At 42.2% G+C, this 23,313-nt stretch overlaps 1 protein-coding gene across 14 annotated transcripts in view; it reads left to right on the top strand.

Moving 5' to 3' along the window:
- EXOC6B (exocyst complex component 6B) overlaps positions 1–22,380 on the top strand; it is a 712,770-nt gene extending 690,390 nt beyond the window's left edge. For 11 of the 14 annotated variants that reach the window (XM_010593648.3, XM_023552767.2, XM_023552763.2 and 8 more), the window contains 2 exons: positions 14,259–14,371; positions 18,912–22,380. In XM_010593648.3, the coding sequence (XP_010591950.1) occupies positions 14,259–14,371; positions 18,912–19,038 (240 nt within the window). In that variant the 3' untranslated portion in view covers positions 19,039–22,380. Of the gene's footprint in view, positions 1–23; positions 2,618–10,968; positions 13,148–14,258; positions 14,372–18,911 lie in introns of those variants that run through there. The other 3 variants (XM_003413675.4, XM_023552764.2, XM_064268715.1) reach the window with 3 other exon arrangements.
- The last annotated feature ends 933 nt before the right edge of the window (positions 22,381–23,313 follow it).

Genomic DNA, 23,313 nt, shown 5'->3' with positions numbered 1-23,313 from the left:
TTCTATATCTGTTTATTTACTAGACTAAGTTCCTCAAGACTAGAGACACTATCTTATTCATCTTTTCATGCCCAGTACTTAGAAGAGTGCCTGATGCACTGCTGGTACTCAGTTTATGTTCGTTAAAGGAAGTCCTGCTTTTCACTTGATGCTGCATGTGCCCAGATCTCTGCGTGAGGCAGTACTCTGGAGACTACTTGGGAGGCAGGCAGATGCTCTTCTTTGAATCAGAGAGGCCCAGCACCAGGGAACAAGTCAATGGGGGGACAGATCTTGGACAATAAACTCAAATGGATCATCAGTCACTTCTGTGTTTTTAGTGGACTTTTCTCTTGGTCTGCCCTCAACTACTGATAGGAACTGTTATGACTCCGTGTCTGAACCAGAAAAACAGTTTTGGTGGCTCACCTGGGGTCACACTGTCAATCAGGGCACATCTGGCCTAGGGCTCTTTTTCCCATGCTATACTGCCTCCCAAAAAAGATACCTGTGGATCAGCGATTATGAAAAATGCTTTATAATGATGTGATTGGTTTCATCTTGTCAAAGGCAGGGTGTGGACAGAAGAGATTTCTCCTGGCTTAGTGTTCTGTGTGTTACTGTTCTCTTACGTAAATGGACTCCACTTTATGCGGTGGCCATGTTCCAGAGAGGTCACATATTTAGAATTTTTGTCAGTTAGATTGTATGTTACGTGTTCCAGAGAAGCATGCTATTTGAAATCATCTGTAGTCTATCCTGTTTGACATGAAGAATTCTTCAGAAATGTATATAAAGTGCAAATTCAGGTTTTCCTACATCAAATGACTTCAAGGACACACCTGTTTTAGGAGCACAATTCTCTATAGGACTCAGTGTGCCTCTACAAGAGAAAAGGTGTAAAAACAAAAATCACCCCAAAGGAGAAGGGCGTATGGCTGTTGTCGGTATGTCTGTATCTGTCTGTGTATCTACTTTGCTCCTATGGTCCTTTGCTCCCCGGGGAAATCTTTGAAGGCATTCCAAGAAGAAAAGGCTTTCTCTCGCATGAATTTCCCATACTACCTACTTAGGAGCCAGCCCAGATGTCACCTTGGAACCAATCATCTGTTGAGTTCTCACTCACTAGTCACTAGTCTTAGGTATCATCCTTTGAGACCTTGGAACCACATATCAAGGTCTGGGTTTCCACTCATCTGTCAATTCCCTTCCCCTGTGAGTAGGCATGATATGAATTGGTAACACAAGCTATTCCAGTAGTAGGAACAAGCAAAGGGCATGCTTCACCAGGCTCTTCATTTTCACTTTTTGACTTCTTCAGGTAATCCCTTCTGCCTGAGAGAATACAAAGGGACTCTTAAGATCATTTGCTTGAGTAGTAGCCTGTAATTCTTACTTGAAGATTTCCTTTTAACTCCTTTACCCATGAACAACTCATCTATCCAAATTACTTCATTTTCTGCTGGAGAAATGTATATGGTATATTGGTGCAAGGATCTGTAGAGTTCTGCTTTATCTTAATAGTATCTCATTCTGACCATCTTTCCTGAAACTTTGTATTCTTTCTGCTGTTATAACGCTATTTCTTCTCTATCCAATTAACTCACTATGTGATCTTTAACTAGTTTTCACTTTCACTCATTTAGATTTTTCTAGTCTTCCTTAGCTACCATCACAAAAAGAAAGTCTCTTGAGAAGTTTGGCCTAGCCTTAGGCAAGTAACTAACACTGAGACAGAATCAATGAGAATTTCCTTAGGATCAACAGCTGTAGAGTCTTGGGGAGTGTGAGCCACCAAGTCATTTCTACTACTTGTCTACCTTTTGATTTTCAGCAAGTTGCTTATCTTTTCTGGGTCTTGATTCCCACCCCACCCCTGTGAAATCAGAATTATAATTCAAGTCCTATTAAGCAATAGGGATGTTCTGAGGAAACCGAGAAATATAGCAGAAGCAGCTTAAGAACTGCCAAAGCCCTAGTTAAAAGTCGTAGAGATAAAAGCTTATGCAGGAAACCAAAAAAAGTATTCCATCATACATAGTATCCTGCTTAGTGTAACCTGATACAAAATGTCTTCCCTTATCATCTCCTCTCCTGTTTACATACATTTGTGTATAATAGACAGCAATCACATAATTTACGTTTTAAACTGATCTAGTACCTTAGAAAGTATCACATCAACTGCTAAAGAAGAAAAAAAGTTTAATTTTCCTGTTCTGATACTGTTAAATAAATAAATAAAGCTCTGTGTTTGAGATCAAAGCATTGTTAATGATTGATTGATTTTGCTTTTAATCTAATTAGCCCTAATATTTATCAGTAAGTCCTACTCTGTAAATATCTAGCACTCTCCTGTTCCACCAGTTTTAAAATGAAATACCTCAAAATCAAGAATGTGATCATTAATGAGGGACATAGTTATAGGTAGTGACTTCCAGGATACAGAGGAATGGTTAACCACTGTGCCACCAGGCCTCCCCAGGGTATATTGTTAAGTGAAAAAAGCAAAGTGTGAAAGAGTATATATAGTTTGCTGCCTTTCAGATGAGAAGGAAGAAGACACAAGAAAATATACATGTACTGACTCATTTGTGTAAAAGAAGGATGAACTAGAAACTAGATTGGTTATCTACCAGGGATGGGTAGGAAAGAGGTAGAAAAAAGGGGCGGGTGGGGGAGGAAGGGGAAGAGGTTAGTAAAGATGCAAAGGGAGTGATACTTCTCTGAGTATACCATTTTGTGTAGCTCTGACTCTCAGAACCATAGTATTGTTTCACTACCCCAAAATGAATAAATACTTAACATCAGCCAGAATGTAGGGGGAATCCAAAATGGAACACAAACAGTGAAAAATGACCCTAACTGGTTTTGTTATATATATGTATTCTTTACCACAATAGGAAAGAAAAATTGAACCTAACTGAATTACGAAAGAATAACATAATCACACCGGAGTGAGGAAGTAAAGAACTAACCAAAGTAACTTTCACAAAAACAGTATTTTGACTGGAAACTGTATGGCTAAAGAGAAAATGAACTGTATACAAATCTGTATTCTAGTTAGTAAATTTGTCACAGGAAAATGGGTTAGCAATTCTGAAACTTCTTTATACTAGAATTGAACAAATAAGTAAAATATATTGTTGATAATGAGAGCCAGATTTCTCACTGTCAGAGAAAGGAAAGATAAATAAGGAAAGAAAGAAAGCTACAGTGAACCCTGTGGTATTGGATTGGAATTGGAGACATCAATGTGAATTCATGATTTTAATATATATATGCAAATAGAGAAAGAAATAAATATAGGTGTGTTTGTATGCATGGATTAATATATAATATACATACACAGATTTCCTAGCTATATCTGCTGAAAGGGCCTAAGAGCAATGAAACCCCAGTAGCAACGAGCATACTAAACAATCAGATCTTGGTTCCTAAATGACATTTTCCAATAAAAAGAATCAGGGCTCCCTGGAGAAGTGGTCGATTCCAGGGCTGGAGCAGGAAAAGTACAAGATGAACTTGGAGCATCTTGCAGTGCCAGAAAGTAAGAAAGTCTCAAAAAAAAAGATGGGAGCATGTGGAAAGTACACAGGAGAGCCAATCTGGTGGAACTCCCAATGGCCAACACTGGGACAATTTAAACAGTAAAATAAATAATGATAGTATTGGATTATAGCCCATAAAATAGAATAAATTCCCATGAAGTCACACTAATATAAATAATTGAATAAATAAATAAATGGGGGGAAAGGGACAGCACTTCCTCACAGAAAAATTTTAACTACAGAAGGACTGAGGAAAATAGAAAATTACCGTTAGTCAAATACCACCATTAAAATTGTCACAGGCAATATCAACCAATAGATGTGAAGATTAGTGGCCAAAACTTTGTGGAGAAACTGGTATTTACATAGTCTCAAAGTATATAGCCCCCCAAGAAATATATTAATTACAAGGGGAAAATAGTCACTTAACAGTGGAGAAACCCATCAGACACCACTTTAATCAAGTGATCAAGGTTAATATTACCAGTAATAAGATATGTGGACACATGTACCCCCTGATATGGTGCACTAAGAAGGGTACAACATCACTTCTGTTGTATTTTTGCCAAAAATATATAACATCCATTCAGGGGTTTCTGAACTTTGCCATTGACATTTTGGGTTGGATAATTCTTTGTTGTTTGTGGGGTGGGGAGGGGAAGTTGCGGTTGAGGGGTAGGGTGCCCTGTGCACTGTAAAATGTTTGATAGGACTCCTGGCCCTCTACCCACTAGGTGTCAATAGCACCACCACCATGCCTTTGTGACAACAAAATGTCTCCAGACATTGCCAGACGTCCCCTGGGAGGCAAAATCTCCGCTGGCTAAGAACCCACTGCCTCAGCCTAATCATAAGAAAACACTGTACAAACCCAAAACGAGGGATGTTCTACAAAATAAATGACCAAAAATAAACTTTTCAAACGTATCAAGGTCTTGGAAGATAAGACTGAGGAACTGTAACAGATTGGATGAGACTAAGGAGACATGATGTTGAAATGCAGTGTGAGATACTGAATTGGATCCTGGAACAGAAAAAAAGAAATTAGTGGAAAATCTGGCGAAATTGGAATAAAATCTGTAGTTTAGTTAATAGTACTGCGCCAAAGTTAATTTCCTAGTTCTGATAATTGTAGTGTGATAAGGTAAGGTGTTAACATTAGAGAAGCTGGATGAAGGGAACTCATGAACTGTGTAAATTATTTTTGCAACTTTTATGTAAGTCTAAAATTATTTCAAAATAAAAATTTTAAAAAATCTGCTACTGGTGTCAATAAAATGTGGGCACATTTTCCATGTTGAACTCCATGGCAAAAACATAAGCATAATTGGTATTTGGTATTGGTGAGATGATTCCCATCATCTTTAAAGCATTATCTGATAACCAGAATAAACTTAAGGTATACTGTGTATGTGTGTTCCACACCACAATTTATATTTGCTGTTTAAATTTCGTTATAAATGGAAAACTTCACGGAATGTTCAACTGATGCTTCAAAAGGAGGAATACAGCTTGGTCAGTATGTCACTTACTAGCATTTAATTTATTTGGCCTGGATTACAACTATTCATGTTTTTTATTTTATTTTCGTATCTGGGAGCGCAGCGGTTATAGTGCTCAGCTGCTAACCGAAATGTCAGCAGTTTGAACCCATCAGCCACTTCATGGGAGAAAGATGTGGCAGTCTGCTTCTGTAATGATTTACAGCCTTGGAAAGCCTATAGAGCAGTTCTGCTCGGTCCTATAGGGTTGCTATGAGTCAGAATTGACTCGATGGCAATGGATTTTTTATATTGGGGGAGACCACTCATTTAATATGAAAGGCCCAACCCAATTTCTTACACATATTCGATGCTTTAAAAACAGTTGATTAATTCAGTGGGTTTGCATCGTCATTAAGAAAATCTGAGACAAGCAAGCATGTTTTATAACTGATGTTTCAAATTCTGTAAAAGTAGATGTTAGAAGAGGTTACTACACTTGAAGTTCAGGAGGTTACAATTTTTATGCAACTCTTAAAAAGTATAAATAGAACATAGTACAGGCCCAAAATGTGGTTCCGTAAATTCTATCAAAAGTCATCACATGCAGAATCAAGAAGCTTAGCAGTGTTCTGATGAAATATTTCAGGTGCACAGTCATCATGCAACTGTTGGCTGAAGTTACAAACTAATCCCGAAACACAGAGTGTATAGAATTCTGGAGGTACAGAAGACTGTATCAAGTGGTACTCAAGGTGTGTTTAGATAGTACCCAAAAGTACCAATAAGCAACACTGAATCACATTGTGAGAAAGCCATTCTCTTTTAGTCTTTCTGATGACAAGAGAAACATCTCATTGTGGTGCTAGTATTTGAGTTATCTTCTATATATGGCAAGTGATAATGATTTTCCATTTATGATAATGATTTTCCATTTATGATAGTGATGTAAAAAGTGTTCTTTCAATTTTTCTTATATTCAAAACATGAATCAATAGAAAAATATTAAATAAATAATAACACAATTAGTATGAGGATATAGTAAAAATCATGAAGGTAGAATAGCAATCTTAAGTTTTCAGTCTCCTACCTCTGGCACTCCTCTTTTTCCTCTCTTCCATCCAGGACCTACTTATAAACTTCAAGATATAAGATGTCTTAAAGAGCATATATAGTATGCTAAACCCCCAAAAAACCCAAACCCATTGCTGTCAAGTCAATTCCAACTCATAGCAATCCTATAGGGTACAATAGAACTGCCCCATAGGGTATCCAAGGAGCAACTGGTGGATTTGAACTGCTGACGTTTTGGTTAGCAGCCAAGCCCTTAACCACTACACATATCACGTGATAAAAGGAAGGAAGGAAGTAAAGGAAAGGAGAAAGAAAGAGAAAGAGGGAGGAAGAGAGAAAGGGCGAGAGAGAGAGAGAAAGAAAGAGAAATAAAACATACATATATCTTATTATCTTTACAAAAAGAAGCACAGGAAGGCCAAACCTGAAAGCAATGGAGTTGTACCTGTAAGGGGTGGGAGGAATTAGGACAGAAGGGATACAATAAGGGAAGGAATGACACTTCTCTGAGTTAACCTTTTTGTATAGTTTTGACTTTTGGATGCATATTAATATCCTGCATATTCAGAAAATAAAATTAGCAAGAATGGAAGAAAGAAACTGAAAGCAAATGGAAACAAATGAACCCAGTTACCTTTAGACGAATAGCATTACTACACTGAAGGAGGAAAAAGGGCTACTCCAAGCAACTTATGAACACAGTATTTGATTGTATGCACTCAGTCTTGGATTCTGAGAGTATCATAGGCTGGGTTCTCTAGAAAAGCAAAACCAGTAATGCATATAAATATATAGAGAAATTTATATCAAAGAAATGGCTCACATGATTGTAGAGGCTGGAACGTCCCAAGTCCATGAGTCAGAATAGAGGTATCTCCTGATTCATGTAGCCATAGGAGCTGACAAATCCATGATCGACAGGTCAGACAGCAGGACACTTGATCACAGCCTGGGAAGATTGATGAAGAACCAGAGGTCAGATGAATAGGAGCCAGCTACAGGATCCAGAGTGAGCAAAAGCCCTGGAGCCTTGCCAGAAAATCCACTTGTATTGGATATAGGCCACACTCCCAAGGAAACTCCTTTCAACCGATTGGCTACTCACAGCAGATCCCATCATGAGGTGATCACATTATATCAAATCTCATCATGAAAGTGACCACATCATCATACAACTGCCAGACTACATCGTAACTGCCAAACCACTGAGAATCCTGGCCCGGCCAACTTGACACACAACCTTAACGATCATGGAGGGGTAATTGCAAGCAAATCCTGAACTCTTTCTTTTTTTTTTGTAATCTTGGGGTTATTTTTGTAGTGGTATGTACAAGCAACTCTGAAACTAGATGTTATAGAATTGAGCAAATTAGTAAATGGGATGATGTTGTTGAGAGCCAGGTTTCTCACTATAGAAGAAAATACATACATATATGGAATGGGGTGTCTTAGGCTGGGTTCTCTGGAGAAGCAAAACCAGTAAAGCATATAAATATATATAGAGAGAGGTTTATATCAAGGAAACAGCTCACGTGTTTGTAGGTGTTGGAGCGTCCCAAGTCCTTGGATCAGGATAGAGGCCTTTCCCAATTCATGGAGCCATAAAAGCTGGTGAACCAAAGATGAGCAGGTTGGAGAGCAGGGCTCCCACTCACAGGCTGTGAAGGTTGAGAAATCCCCAAGGTCGGCAGGCAAGACAACAAGGTTTCTCCTGATTCACGTAGCAGCAGGAGCTGGCACACCCAAGGTCAGCAGGTGGGGAACAGGACTCTTGCTCACAGACCGTGAACATTAAAAAATCCCAAGATGGACAGGTAAGCTGCTAGCTCAAGTCCCAAGAACCAGAGGTCAGCTGCTGGATCCAGAACAAGCCAACAACCTATGCAAGACAAGCAGGAAGGAAGTAAGTGGTAGAAGGTGGAGAGATGAAGGCTGAGGGGACGATGAGCCACAACAGGCCCTACCCCCACCAGTACCACTCAGCAGATTCTACCGTAGGGGTGACCATGTATCAAATTTCAACAGGGAAGTGATTACAACATTATACAGTTGCTAAAACACTAAGAATCATGGCCCAGTCAAGTTGACACACAATCTTAACCATCACATGGGGAAGGGCAGGAAAGAACCTGTGAGAATGGATTAGAAATGGAGATATCAGTGTGGACTCATGATTTCTAAAATGTGTGCGTGTATATGCATGTATAAATACACGTGAATATATGTATATGTATGCATATATCTATGTATATGTATGTATAGTTATAGGCGTATGTTTCCTAGCTCTGTCTGCTGAAAGGGCTTAGCTCCCCGTAATTTTCCCCCCAGTAGCTGTGAACAAAGACACTCCAGTAGCAATGAGCACACTAGCAATGAGATCTTGATCACTGTCATGGATTGAATTGTGTCCCCCCAAAATGTCTGTCAACTTGGCTGGGCCATGATTCCCAGTATTGTGTGATTGTCCATCATTTTGTCATCTGATGTGATTTTTCTATGTGTTTTAAATCTTATCTCTATGATGTTGATGAGATAGGATTAGTGGCAGTTATATTAATGAGGCAGGACTCAATCTACAAGATTGGATTGTGTCTTGAGCCAATCTCTTTTGAGATATAAAAGAAAGAAGCAAGCAGAGAGAGAGGGGGACCTCATACCACCAAGAAAGAAGAATTGGAGCATAGCATAGCTGAGAAGCTCCTTGACCAGGGGAAGATTAATGTCAAGGACCTTGCCCCAGAGCCTATAGAGAGAGAAAGCCTTCCACTGGAGCTGGCACCCTGAATTTAGACCTCTAGCCTACTAGACTGTGGGAGAATAAATTTTTGTTCATTAAAGCCATCCCCTTCTGGTATTCCTGTTATAGCACCACTAGATAGCTAAGACAATCACTGATACCGTTCCCCACTAAAAGAGGCCAAGGGTCCTCAGAAAAATGGCTGATTCCAGAGTTGGGGAAGGATAGATGCAAGATGAGCCTGCAATATCTTCTTATGCCAGAAAGTAAGGAAGTGCTCAAACAAACAATGGGGGAATGTCACTAGGACACAGGCTCCAGCTTGAAGGAGCTTCGTACATACCAAACCCAGGACAACTTGAACACCAGAATAATTAGGAATAATAATGAACATGAGCCGTTGAAAAAATGGGAACTCATGAGTCCATATCAATAATAAATAGATAAATAAATTAATGAGGGAGAAAAGAGAACACTTGCTTACAGTAGAATGCTGAGTGACAACTGATAAATGTGGAAGAATGGAGTTGGAATGTCATCAATTTGCATCAATAGTAAAAAGTGGAGCAGGCAGGAATCATCAATGGATGGTAAATATAAGGGGAAATTTTAATGAGAAGCAGGATATTTGCATGTTCTTAAATTTGTCTTTCCACAAATTGCTTATTAGTGGCCAAGGAAAACGTAATAACTAGACAATGCAATGGAGAAATGAGACAACACCCTCCCTAGGTGCTCAAAATTAACATCATCAGTGTGGGGCAAATGAACATTACACGCTTCCAGATGTGATACCCTGAGGACAGAGCAACATTTATATAGTATTCTGGCCAGGAATGCATTTCTTTAATCTTATTATTACATGACATTACATAAAACCAAACTGAGGGCAAAAGGAAGGGAGCTTATGTTCTTCAAAAATGTCAGCATCCTATAAGAAAAAGAAGGATGGTGGAAAGATCCCAGATTAAATAAGACTGTTATTGTTAGGTGCCACTGAGTTGGTTTGTTTTTTTGTTTGTTTGTTTGTTTTTGTTTTAAAAAGGGTTAAAGAGACAAATAACTGATCCTAGACTATATCGTGTACTAGAGTGCCAAAAAAAAAAAGGGGAGGGGAGGCTATGAAGGACATTATTGGACCAGTCTAAGTAATTAGAATACAAATAGTATCAATATTAAATTTAAATTTACGGAAGTTGATAACTGTAGTATGGTTACATATGAAAATGTCTTTAATTCCTAGGAACATTAAAGTGTTTGGGAATAAACAGCCATGTTATATGCAATTCACTTTTATATTACTCAAAAAAGAAATTGTGTGTGTTGTATGTGTATGCATGCATGTGTGTGTGTGGAGAGAGAGAGAATGCAAATGATAGAGCAGGTGGGGTATAATGCTGATAATGGGTGGATCTAGGTAGAGGGTATATGTGGTTTTTTTTTTTTTTTTTAGTCTTATTCTTACAACTTTCTGATACATTTCAAATTATTTCCAAATGAAACATTTAAAAAAAGAATGTGATTAGTGGTGACTAAGTGTTCTGCAGATTTGGGAGAGAATTTATTGAGATCTAACAAGGTTCTTGCATATGGAGAACCTAGATGACGGCTGGGAGAGCCTAATTCACCTTTAAAAGTCATAGCCTTGGAATTATGGTGCTGTGTTGATAAATAGGTCTGCTAGTTTTCTTGGCCTCTTATCCTAACACTGGTGTATGAATCCTGTAAAACTGTGCCGCCAAGCAGCTAACTTAGTTAAGTAACACCAGACCCTGTTCTGTGTCCATCTCTCTCAGAGAAAAACGTTTGTTGTGTTGTGCTATTGAGTCAATTCCAACTCAGAGCAGTACCATAGGACAGAGTAGAACTGCCCCATAGGGTTTCCTAGGCTGATACGGCCTAGGTATAAGCCACCCTAAAAGACTGTGGAAAGCAACATGGACCAGAAATGTGATCTACAAGCTCATCTTGGTTGAGCTCAATAATGTTAATCAGCTTCCATGCCTAGAATAGGATAAATAGGTAGCTTGGCATCCCAGAGCTCATGGACTCAGCGTTGGTATTGAGAGACATTGACAGGAAGATAAAAATATAAATCTTAGAGCTAAGCCATGAACTGATCTGCATACTCCATTAATGATTTATTCAGGTCTCATCAGCCAGAAAAGAGCGTGGTGGCACAGTGGATAAAGCACTCAACTGCTAGCCAGAAGGTCGGCAGTTCAAACCTATCAACCACTCCACGGGAGGAAGATGTGGCAGTTCTGTTTCTATAAAGATTACAGCCTTGGAAACCCTATGGGGCAGTCTAATCTGTCCTATAGGGTCACTATGAGTTGGAATCAACTAGATGGCAGTAGGTTTGCATGAAACGAGAAAGACATGGTGCTCTTTGCAATAAACCAGAAAATACTGATACCATTAACTCCATCAGAGAAATTAGGAATTCATTAACAGACCAAGGTAGTTTTATTACATGCATATTTATGTCCACATCTGAAAAATAATACCTAAAGCAGTTTTAGGAAATCAGTTTTCTGGTTTTTCCAATTATACTCATGTTATTCATTCACTTTTATTTTATTGATTCCCTATTGGGCAAACAATAAAAGGCTCCCCAAGGTTTTTAAGAAGTTGTGAAAAAAAACTGAGACAATGCTATGCTTTATCATGGTTTTTTCCTGGGATTTGGAAAAAAGACATAATCATTTGCAAACCACAGTGTTGGAAGAACTTTAGCACAAGTATCTGTGGTTCTCCCTAAGAGCAAGTAAAGAGGAATTGTCTTGAATGGTCTTTGGACACTATAAGACAGAACTACCAAAGTTAGTGTACGAAGTCAGGAAGATCCTCTCTAAAGGAGAGCTCTGTGAGGCTTTGGGGCAGCCAGAGGAAGTGGCAGAAGCCCTTTTAGTTGCCGACTAAAATAGACATGACCTAAAAGAGGCCTGAGAGGTCCCTTTGGGGCCATGCTGGCCCAGACCAACCAATATGTCTATTTGTCTCTCTCCCTCCATCCTTCTCTCATCTTTAACATTCCTTTCTTGGCTGAGGGTGTAGGGGCTTTTCTCACTTTTAGGTTTGGGACACCAATTCCCATCCTGCGTGGGGAAGTTCATAACAGCTACTCTAAGAGAATGGAGGAGAGTGGATACTTGGCCAAGCAGGGCAAGGCCTACATACTGCCTGTTGCTCAGCAGCGCAGTGAGAACAGATGGGGGATGAAGGTGTACCCAGAGCCCAGACGTTGACACTGGATTTGACTGGCGCTCTGGGCCTCGCATCCTTTCTTCTGCACAGAGAGATAGCCATCTACTTATCCTCATCATCAGTTATCTCTTGGAAGGGGGAAGTAAGGAATGCCTGACTCAAAAATCTTTTATACATGCCCTGTTGTTAGATTAGAAAGGCTGCTTAGAGGGCCCCTCTATGCAGTGATGTGAGTCTGGGACTGTGACCCCTCTAGAAGCTTTAGAGGAGTGCTAAAGCTTCTCTTTCATCACACCCACATTTGAAATGCATTGAATTTTTTTTTACCTTTACTTAACTACAATTTTTCAATATTCGTTATGCCTGAGTTTTATGCCTGAGGCTAAAACTGTGACTAAGTATGAAAGCCTTTGACAGAACTTATTAAGTTTCTCCAAGTCAAAATCTCTCCCTAGTTTCAGAACACAGCAGAGAATCCCTGATGGAGCAGGAGAGCAGTGGGATGCAAACCTCAAATTCTCGTAGAAAGACCAGACTTAATGACCTGACTGAGACTAGAAGGACCCCAGAGGCCATGGTCCCCAAACATTCTGTTTGCCCAAGACAGGAACCATTCCCAAAGCCAACTCTTCAGACAGGGATTGGACTGGACTATGGGATAGAAAATGATACCGATGAGGAGCGAGCTTCTTGGCTCAAGTAGATATATGAGGCTATGTGGGCAGCTCCTGTCTGGAGGGGAGATAAGAAGGCAGAAGGGGACAGAAGCTGGCCGAATTGACACAGGGAATACAGGGTAGAGAGAAGAAGTGTGCTATCTCATTAGGGGGAGAGCAACTAGAAGTACATAGCAAGGTGTATATAAATTTTTGTATAAGAGACTGACTTGATTTATAAACTTTCACTTAAAGCACAATAAAAATAAAAAAAATTTTTAAATCTCTTCCTAGTTTCAGAAATCAGCTTATCCTCAGAAAGCTCTCACTGCCTTCTTATGAATACATATCCAGTTCTCGGCAATCCTCTTTAACACCCACATCCCCCATTCCAAATTCTGCATCACCTGTCATGGACTAAGCATGTTTCCTAGTTCTGACCTGTCACGGCCCTGGTTTCTCTCTGCCTAGCCTGTATCCAAGTAGATATAATACATACTGCCGCATATAAATGCTACTACCATTTATGCCTTGGTTCGATATTTCTGTGTTGTCCGTATGTCCTATTTGTGTATAGGCATTAGTATGTGTATTAACTGAGGAACTTGGACAAAGTCAGTGCAACAAGTCACAAAACTGATACTTGAACTCAGAGCTTTTAACTTCAAAGCTCATACAGTTGTGTATGCGCCACTGGATTAGATGCACCTTTATTTGTTGGTTGTTGACTCTGATCTCCTAGGATGGTGCTTGGTACCTGGAAAGCATTCAGTGTGTATTGATTAAATAAATGAATGAGTGAATGATTATTATAATATCTTGTGGTTTGATTTAGTCCAGTGTTAGTTTCCTTACAGGGTTACTTCTGAGAGCTAACTACTGACATGTAGTCTTAGCAGCGCTATTGTGGTTATGGTAGAGATGACTCTTCCTTCTAATGATTATACATTTATTTTCTTAGTTGCATTATAGTCTGTGGAAACCCTGGTGGCATAGTGGTTAAGAGCTAGGGCAGCTAACCAAAAGACTGTAGTTCACATCTACCAGGCGCTCCTTGGAAACCCTACACGACAGTTCTACTCTGTCCTATTCGGTCACTATGAGTCGGAATTGACTCAATGGCAACAGTAAGCAGTAGGTATTATGGTCTGTAGCCATTCTATCTTTTATTACATTTTTATTTTATTTTTAAATGTACTATTGTGTGCTGTTGAGTCGATTCCAACTCACAGCAACCTTATAAGACAGAGTAGAACTGCCTCATAGGGTTTCCAAGATTGTAAATCTTTATGGGAGCAGACTGCCCCATCTTCCTCCCATGTAGCAGCTGGTGGGTTTGAACTGCCGACCTTCCAGTTAGCAGCCAAATGATTAAGAATTGCACCACCAGGCTCCTTAAATGTACTATTCAAAACCAAAAAACCAAACCTGTTGCCGTCGAGTCAATTCCGACTCATAGTGACCCTGTACTATTAAAATTTAGCTGGTGATAAAGAATGTTAGGGATTTCTGGGATCCTGGTTTGTTTCATCTATCTGATTAATCTCTGGGTGGGGTTTTGAATGTTTTACAGCTTTTGGATCTCTTCATCCAGTGGGATTGGTCAACCTACCTTGCTGACTATGGTCAGCCCAACTGCAAGTACCTCCGGGTAAACCCAGTGACAGCTCTGACCCTGCTTGAGAAGTGAGTATCCAGTCCAGTGGTCTTTGTTGGGAAGTAGAGTAATAGGAGTGGGGGATTGGGACTTTACCTTTTCCAAGACCTTGAAAAGACAACAGAGTGGCCAATTCTTGAAGTTGCCCTTAGGTGCTATCGGCTGTCTTCCTCTTTGGACTGGGTAGGCCAGTCTTCCTCTAATAGCCTCTTAATTCTTGAGCCTCAACAAACTAGGCTAAGCATGGGTCAGAATTGGACTCTGACATTTCCTTGGAGGCTAATGAGTGCAGCATGTCTTTAGAGATGACAGGAGAAGAAAGAAAGGTGCCCTAGTTTGGGGCTCAAGCCAACTTGGTGAACAGAGTGAGTCAACTGGAGTATGATGATGGACAGGCAGCCCACAGAACAGGTGACTTCTCTGGTTCCTAGCATGAATTACTGAAACCTTCTCCTGCATGCCTCCTACTCCTTCCAGATTGAGCTTTATTATGTTGACTGTCCCTAAAAGGCTCTGTTGGAGAAGGCATCTGATTCTGCCTTCAGCAGGCAGTAGCCAGCAGAGGTTGCCTGCCACAGACCTATGGCCTCTCTGAAGCAGAGGTGCTGTCACTGAGATTGGGTTAGCCAGCCCTAGAGCATCTCACAGGTAACCAATATGCCAACCACATGCTGGGATCTGCTGTTGATTGCACCCTGGCTCTGGCTTTTACTAACCTAGTTGAGAGATGGCAGGCCAGAGACCAAGATCCATGTAAAAGGGTAGCATTTCCTTGCAATGGGTAACTCCCAGCTGCTTGGGAGGCATATCCACAGAAAGAAGGGCTCCAAAATGTTCTCGGGACCTAGCCAAGGTATCCTGCGTCCGAGCGGTATAGCAAGTCTACGTATATGGTCAGTCAAACAGGTCTCAAATCCTAGGAAGGCAAGGGACAGAGTCCAGGAGGCCAGAGTGGAGCTTACAGGCAGGAGAAGAGGCTAAGGTATATACTTCTTACTATGTAATATGTTAGGGGAGTAAAGAGAAGGAGATGGAGAGTAGGCAAGAGCAGCATGCAGTGTATGTGTTCTTAGCCAAGAGGCTAAGAGCCCAGAGTACAACTTTCTCCTGACCAAGACAGAGATTGATGTTTCCATTTTAACTTTGTTTCCCATGGTTCTTTTTCCCAATGACCTTCCTCCCTAGGATATCTAGAGAGTAAGTATATTATTCACTTGGGCCTTTTCTATCACTTTGAGGCAAGTCCTTCTGGTTTCCTCATTGACACTAATGACTACACTAAAATCCCTACCCTGTGAGTTGTTCTCGCCCTGGCATATTAATCTACTAAACCAGCCTGGTGCCAACTGGCTGACTGCCTCCTCTATCCTTGGTCCTTAGAGTGACCCTTGGTTTACCAATTCCTTTGGGGCTGGGAGTGGTGGCAGGGATTTTTCCCCATCAGTGCCAGGTAAAGGGTTGTTCCACTTACCTTCCTGGAACACTTGATACTCTTGCTTGAGCAGAGCCTGAAACTCAGCCCTGAAGAAGGAAGTTTCTCAGCAGTCTCTCCTACCTCCTGGTGGTGAGGCCATTGGCACCTCTCCAAAGGAAGACTCCTCCTTAGGAGCAGATTCAGCCCGAGGTCTAATTCCAGAGTTCTCAGTACCCAGCTGACATGGGGAACATTTTGGCCTTTGAGTTGGTGCTTAGATAGTCATTGTGTCCAAATGGGGTTTCAGTCAGTTATCTCTCTCAACTGAGGTCCTTTCCTCCTCTGTCCCTGAGAATCTCTAGATCCTTGAAGTAGTGGCTCATCCCTTTTCTATAGATCAACAATAGGCCTTTCAGAGGCCTAACCATGTGCTTACTCTAGCAATCAACAGGGTTTAAAAACTTCCTTCTAAACACACAGGACCATTGGCCACCCAGATCATTGAAATCCACATCTCCCAGCCTTATAGGAATCAGTTGCTTTACCTAACACATTCCTGCTTTCTTCACAGCCAGCTGTACCACCAGGGCAGTCTCCCTTCTCAGTCTGGCCCTTCTTAGCAGGGTGAGACATGGAGAAATGTAAAGACCTGCTGTGAGGATATTTGAGGCCCCTGTATCATTGAGAGGTGGCCATAGCCAAAGTCATTCAGGATCCTGGGTTTACAGAATGGTATGGGAGGTGGAGAGGGCTCTCCTTTGGTGTTAGAACATTCCAAGGGTACAAACCAACATTCCATTATCAGCCCTCAGGCACTTGCGTTTACAGTGCCTAATCCCAACTCCTGGCCTTATCAGAGAGTAATGGTCAAGAGATCCTAGTCTCTGGGGCTCAGAAACTACCTTCTTCTTTCCTTTCTTTTACATTATTACAAGAGTTTCCCTGTGGGAGCTGAAAGCCAGCTCTGCCTGCCTGTTCCTGGGCTGCTTCGAGGAATCATAAAATTAACGATCACATAAAAACCAAACCCGTCGCCATCAAGTTGATTCCAACTCTTAGTGACCCTATGGAACAGAGTACAACTGCCCCATAGGGTTTCCAAGGCTATAATCTTTTACAAGGCAGACTGACACATCTTTCTCCTGTGGAGCTGCTGGTGGATTCAGACTACTGACCTTTCAGTTAGCAGCAGAGAGCTTAAGTGCTTTTTTCCCCTTTTTTCTTTGTTTCATTTTGTGTTGTTAATGTTGTTTAGATTTATAGCACACCCAGCAAATGAAAGAGAATCCTTCTCTGGGATAAATGATCTAAAATCTGGCCAGTTGCACAAACATAATTATGCAATTAGTGTATAAGGGACTAAATACAGTAATCATCACAGCCTTGAGGACCCTCGTGCTTTCTTTCCAACTAACCCCTGCCATCTCTCCTTTCCTCCAAGCACAGGCCTTCACCATGTGGGTGTTGATACCTTACAGTCAGTATTTTCAGTTTGCTTCATGAGAAATACCAGACTTAAGGCCCTTGACCTTAGAGCAGGAAGAGAAGTCCCAATTAGTTTGTGGCTGTCACTGTCAGCCAGGGCCATACAGCTGCAGTGTTCACCAGAACCTCCTTACCGCATGGATATAAATGCACTTGTGGGATCTTTGGCATTTTGATTTGCTGGCCTCTAATCTGCCTCTCTTACTCCCCAGTGCCAGGTTCCTTCTCTCGCCTTTTCTACCCTGTCTCCACGCAGCCCAGGGAGCAGTAAGGCCAAAGAGTTGGCCCAGCTCCTGGGGGATGATGGTGAAGGTCCGCCTACCCCCACCCTAGCGAAAAATGGCTCTAGGCATTATTCTTAATTCTCTGACACTAGAACTAGCTGTGGGCTGGGGAGTCTGGTGTGCAGAGGCTAGGATCAGAGTTAACAGTTACCAATTGATGTCAGGGGTTGTGGCTCTCTGCAGCAAATAGCAGGTTCCCAGATTCTATCGCAATGGCTTAGTCATATTTGGAGGTTTCTATGACAGTTGCAGCCTGGCCTTGACATATAGCCCAGTTAAGGCCCACCGTCTGACAAAACTATTGGCCCAAGAACTCCCCATGATTTGCGCTTTGGGAATATGCCATTTATAGAGCTTTAGCATGACCCAATAATAGAAAGTTCTCCACAGGCCAAGGATCTGAGGATATAGACAGCCATTGAGAACTGAGGGGTTTCTTTTGCCTAAAGTCCTGGTTTATCAAGTGGGAGGATGGCCCAGTCCTTTGGCATCTACTTTCCTCAACACTATCCCTCTTAGCTACTTCGCTGCCTATAGGCCTTTACCCTGAGACAAAAGAAAGGAAATAATTCAAGCGCTTAGTTTTGTTAGAGGTAGGATAGAGTAATAAGCTTGAGTGAGGTTTAGAAATACGCAGTGGCTTTTGGTAACTCATGTTCTCTTAGAATTGCTAGTCAAGAGTTTTTTTTTTTTTTTTTGCCTTTCCTTTCAAATACTAGCTACTAAGACATTGCAGCAGAATTTCCTAGATTAGTAGGCTTATGAGGGTAAGTGGAGCCCTGGTAGTGTAGTGGCTAAGCACTCAGCTGTAAACCAAAAGTTCAGCGGTTCAACCCCACCAGCCGCTCCATGGGAGAAAGATGTGGCAATCTGCTTCTGTGAAGATTACTGCCTTGGATACCGTATGGGGCAGTTCTGTTTTGTCCTGTAGGGTCGCTATGAGTCGGAATCAACTCAATGGCAACAGGGGAAGACATTCATACAGTCCAGCTTCTATTGATCAGCAGGGCTATAGCATGTCTTAGACACCTGTAACAGATGTATGGTATAGCTGAGGGGAGAAAGGAATGAACTGGTGGGGTAGGGTATGGATGTAAGGAGACTGGTCCCTCTAAAGCTGGGTCTTGACTATTTCCCAAAGGTGACTGAACTGGGAGGGCTGTGAGTGCCAACACAACAGCTTCCTGATATTCTCCCACTCTGAGTAGTGGGTAAGATGTACTATGTCGTTCCTACCTCCTACAAGTTTTCGTTCCACCATTGTTTTCTCAAGCTTTTTGCCTTCCTTCTCTGTTTAGAAGGAACATACTCAGCAAATGAAAGGGAATCCTTCTCTAGGATAATTAGTCTAAAAATCTAATCTAAAAACCTTCCCTTTCTGTTTAGGATGAAGGACACTAGCCGCAAGAACAACGTGTTTGCACAGTTTCGGAAAAATGAGCGAGACAAGCAGAAACTGATTGACACTGTGGCCAAGCAACTCCGGGGACTCATCAGCAGCCACCACTCATGAAGGCTGGTCTCAGGCCCACAGAGGCTGTTCACTGAAGCCCCATAGTCCGGGACCCAGCCCTGGCTAGCGCTTCATTTGTGCATTCTTCTTCAAAGAGAGCATATGTATTTTTTTATTAACCCTTGTACAGTATTCACATAACCTTTCCCTATAGCAAAAGAGGCATGAGAATAAGCAAATGCATGAGATGTTGCTAGGCTGGGACTCAGGGGAAGTTATTACTACACTGTCTGTATTATCCTAGAGATGATGGTATCAGCAGTCCCAGTGTAATGAGCCACTTTTCATCCATGGCTCCAGAGCTTAGGTCTGGGGTTCAGGAACTACATAAAGTAAGGCCTTGACACTGGAAGATAAGGTGGATAGGCAAAAGGATAATAAAGGATATCCTGTTCACTCTTGGGCACCCCATTCATCACATAGGTGAGACTGACTCTTTTTGAAGCAAGTTAAAGAAGACCCAGCAAACATTACTATTTAGTACACTAAAGACCAGCATCACAGTTCTGGAGGTCCATCTCCTCAGACCACTGATTTTCATTGGTTGGTGGTGAACAGATGTGGTATGTGGCAAAAGGATAGCTTCACTCCAGTCCCCAAAGGATAGTAGTTGCTTTAGCTTAGATCTGACCCAAGGCTTTTACTGCTCATTTTTCTGGGGCAACATAGAGCTAAGTAGGCAGTGGCGATAATTAAACTCCCTGACTAGTTCCAGGTTTGCCTCATACCAGGAATGTTGGGTCTTAACTGAAAGAGTTTTGCTGGATCTTCAAATCCAGTGTTAATGGAATCAGAACCTCAGTCCCTACCCTGTTCATCTCATTTCCTTCTTTCAGGGTCAGGGCACCTGCTTCAGGGCACAGGTCAACAGTTACTTCCTTAGGCCCTCACAAAGAATGCCAGATGCGACCTTCTCCAGCAGTGTCATTGGGATAGGCCAGATCCCAGCAGCCTGGAAGTAGCTCTCACTTTACCCTTAGGGCTGAGGATTTCTTGGGATTGTTCCTTCATGTTTTAAAACCAGCTTTCTGGCCACCTTAAAGGAAATATCACCAACTCTGCAGTGTGGGGGCAGCCACAGCTGGACTGGATGCCTCTAGGGTTGGAGCCAGTGTCACCATAAAGTAGACAGGGCTAGCCATGGCTAGTGGTTGTTGCTGCTAACCCAACTGTCCCTCACTAAGTCACACCCTGGGTATGAAGTTCTTCTTGCTTCAGCCCAAGGCTTCCATCTTCTTTCGAGATCCCCAAAGCCATCTTTTGGTCTCACCTGAGAAAGATTGTCTATAACCCTTACCCACCAAACCCGGAGCTTGCACAGGAAGACTGGCCTAGATTAGCTTAGAGGCTATGCCTACTGTCCCAGTTGGGCTCCTGAGACTTAATGCAAGGGCTTTGTTATAAGGTCAGTCAGAGGAACCTGCACTTTAAGACACTTCAAGAAGATGCTATTATGGCTGCTGGCAAGAGTATAATTGTGCCTCACCAAACAATGACAAATACGCCACACTGGCATTTCCAGCTTGGATTAGTGGGAGGAGAGGCTCATCAAACAAAATTCATTACTTCTGTCAGCTACTGAGTTGCTTCTGGGAAGAGCAGTGCTTCCTCTTTCACTCTACACTCCGTACCCCCATCATATCCTATCACAACTTGAAAACCATGGGGAAGAGAATATGTACAATGACATAAGCCCTTCTCAAAGCTTGAGAGACCAGGCTGCATGTGAGCTTTGCAGAAGCCTACTAAGGCTCATTCCGAGGACTAGGCAGTTGGTCTTAGGGTGAAGATCAGGGATGAGTGCTGCCACCCACAACTCCATAAGCCAAGGAAAGGCAGGGAGTGAGACCCAGGATACCATCTTCTCCCAAGCTCTGGATTTTGTAGAAAACAGCAAGAAGTGACTGCACCAATCTGAAGTCCTGTTGCTTGAGAAGAACCCAAAGCACCCCCCTTCACTATTTCCCTGTTTGGGGGCAGCATCTGTTCAGCTTTGAGTGCTGAGACTTTGAAGCCGGAAGGGAGAGAATCTTAAGCATTATAGTTTTAATCTTTTTAGAGAGTTATCATTGCTGATCTGGTCTCAAACCTATATCCTGGAAGAACTGTGCTATAGGAAAAAGTGAATAGGGTGGAGAAATGGTGATCACCCTGCACCTTGCACACAGAAGTCCCTCCCAAGGAAGAGCTTATTCAAGCTCAAGACTTACATGGATGGCCCCTTTGGTCATCTCTTCTCTTTCATTCTGCCCTCACTCCTCCCTAACAAAAACAACATGATGCTACTCAGTTTTCTGTAGAGGCACTCTTGGTTGTCAGAGGAAGGTAAAAATGGGGGCCAGCACTGTCAAAGTTATTTAAGTTGGTGAATCAGAATTTTTTAGTCTTTTGTCTTAAGGCTGACCCAGCCTTGAGAGGATTTGTGCTAAGCGTGTGTGCCCATGCCCCTCAGACTGCTAAGATTTGCCTTCAAATGCCCAGAGATGTAGAAATGGCCCAGAGGCTTCAAAAAGAAGGCAAGAACAAGGGTGGCTGGAGGTCTACCTGCCTTCTGGCCAGTGGACCCTTGGCCAACTTCTTGGGGAAACGAGGTCCATGTTCTTGAAAGAGCAGTCTGCTTTTGGACCTTAGTGGGTTTCAGTAGCAATATAGGCATCTTGCATAGTTTTAACATTCATAAGAGAATCTCTTTGAACAGACTGTAAATGCTCTTTGAGGTGGGGAAGAACAGGGTCTAGAAATTGGAACCAGCAGAGAGTCCCTGTTGGCAAAGGGAACTGATAGCTTCCAAGAAGTGCTCACCAGTGTTTTCATTGCATACCAGGCCTAACAGTGTTCCAGGTCTCAAAGTCAGTCTAGCTTCACTGCATACTTGACAAGTGCTTTCTCAGCAAGTCCCAGACCCAGGGCTTTTCATCCCCCAAGACTGGTCTTGGCCATGACCTTCCTCATAAGGCCTCTGAGCACACTCCCTGGGGCATGCTGCAGAGATTCCCTACCTTAGCCTCCCTTCTTCCAGGACTCCTCCTGGCAGCTTCAGTTGCCTCTTTTTTTTTTTAGCCTGTGTACACAATTATTTTTCACTAATATGTTGGGAAATGGCCTTTTTATTTTGCACAAATAGTTGCACATTTATGGAGAAAATTTAGGAAAGTTAATTTTTAACTCTAAAGGGAACTCTTTTCTTTAAAACTTACTGATGCAGATGAGCCGCATGGTTAGTAGAAAACCTGTGTGGAAAGAGCATGTTTATTCCTCCTGTACATTTTCCTCTTTTAGCTGCTATTAAACAAGAGAGCCTATGTACCTGTTTTAAAAGCCACAGTGTTGTCTCATGGTTTTTTGTTTTGTGTCTATTCTTCCATCCCTTTCGTACAGTGCAGCTGGATGACAGACATTGCATCCCCAGTCAACTGGACTGAGGAGCTAGATCAGGCAAAAGCTTGGTGGGAAGGAAAAAGCCTACCTGCCAGAAAAGGCAGGGAGTTCATATTGTGGCCTTGGAAACATCCCCAACTACTGAGTTAGGTCCCCACACCCCACACCCTATTCCCCTCACCCCTGCCATGTATACAATTAACACTGGCATCGTAATCATCTTCGAGAGGAATAACTTGGGAAATGCCTACTTTATGCAGAATATTAGGCTAGGTAACAGAGGATCCAATGTGTTTTGAGCCCCGGTCCTGCCATGGAAAGGCTCCCAGTCAGGATGGAACAATGTAGGATTATCTGGAACAAAACTCGGCTGGGGGAGGGGGAGAGGTGAGCCTATTTCAGAGCTCAGTGGGAGAGGGGGCAGGGATGACTGCCTGGCATAGGAAAGAGCGTGGGCAGGGAAGATAGCACCGAGACAACATGATGTTAATTAGCTGGGCCTTGCAGAAATTAAATTCAAACTTTGTTAAACCATGGGAATATTTTAGGTACAGACCACATTAGAGTGAAAGTTGACGCGAGTGTGGTATGGGCGGGGAGGGTAGTGAAGAATCACAACTGGAACCGTGATGAGTAAGACCAGAAATGTCACTGTAGTGACACCCAGTCTGCTTGCACCCTAGGCTGCCACAGAAGCCAGGGGCATAGACTGGAAACGATTTCTTCAGTAACAAGACTGACTACTGCAACTGGGCTCTGATGCCTGAGAGACTGGGCTTCAGTCCCAGCTGTGCAACTTACTAGCTAGATGACCTTGAATAATTTCTTAACCTCCTCGAATCTCATAATCCTCATCAGTGAAAGAAAAATGATAGCCCCTAGTTTACAGGGTTGTTG

This window comes from Loxodonta africana, chromosome 15 (assembly GCF_030014295.1).
Source record: "Loxodonta africana isolate mLoxAfr1 chromosome 15, mLoxAfr1.hap2, whole genome shotgun sequence".
Taxonomy (NCBI): domain Eukaryota; kingdom Metazoa; phylum Chordata; class Mammalia; order Proboscidea; family Elephantidae; genus Loxodonta; species Loxodonta africana.
This window is presented reverse-complemented; position numbering and strand designations above follow the sequence as displayed.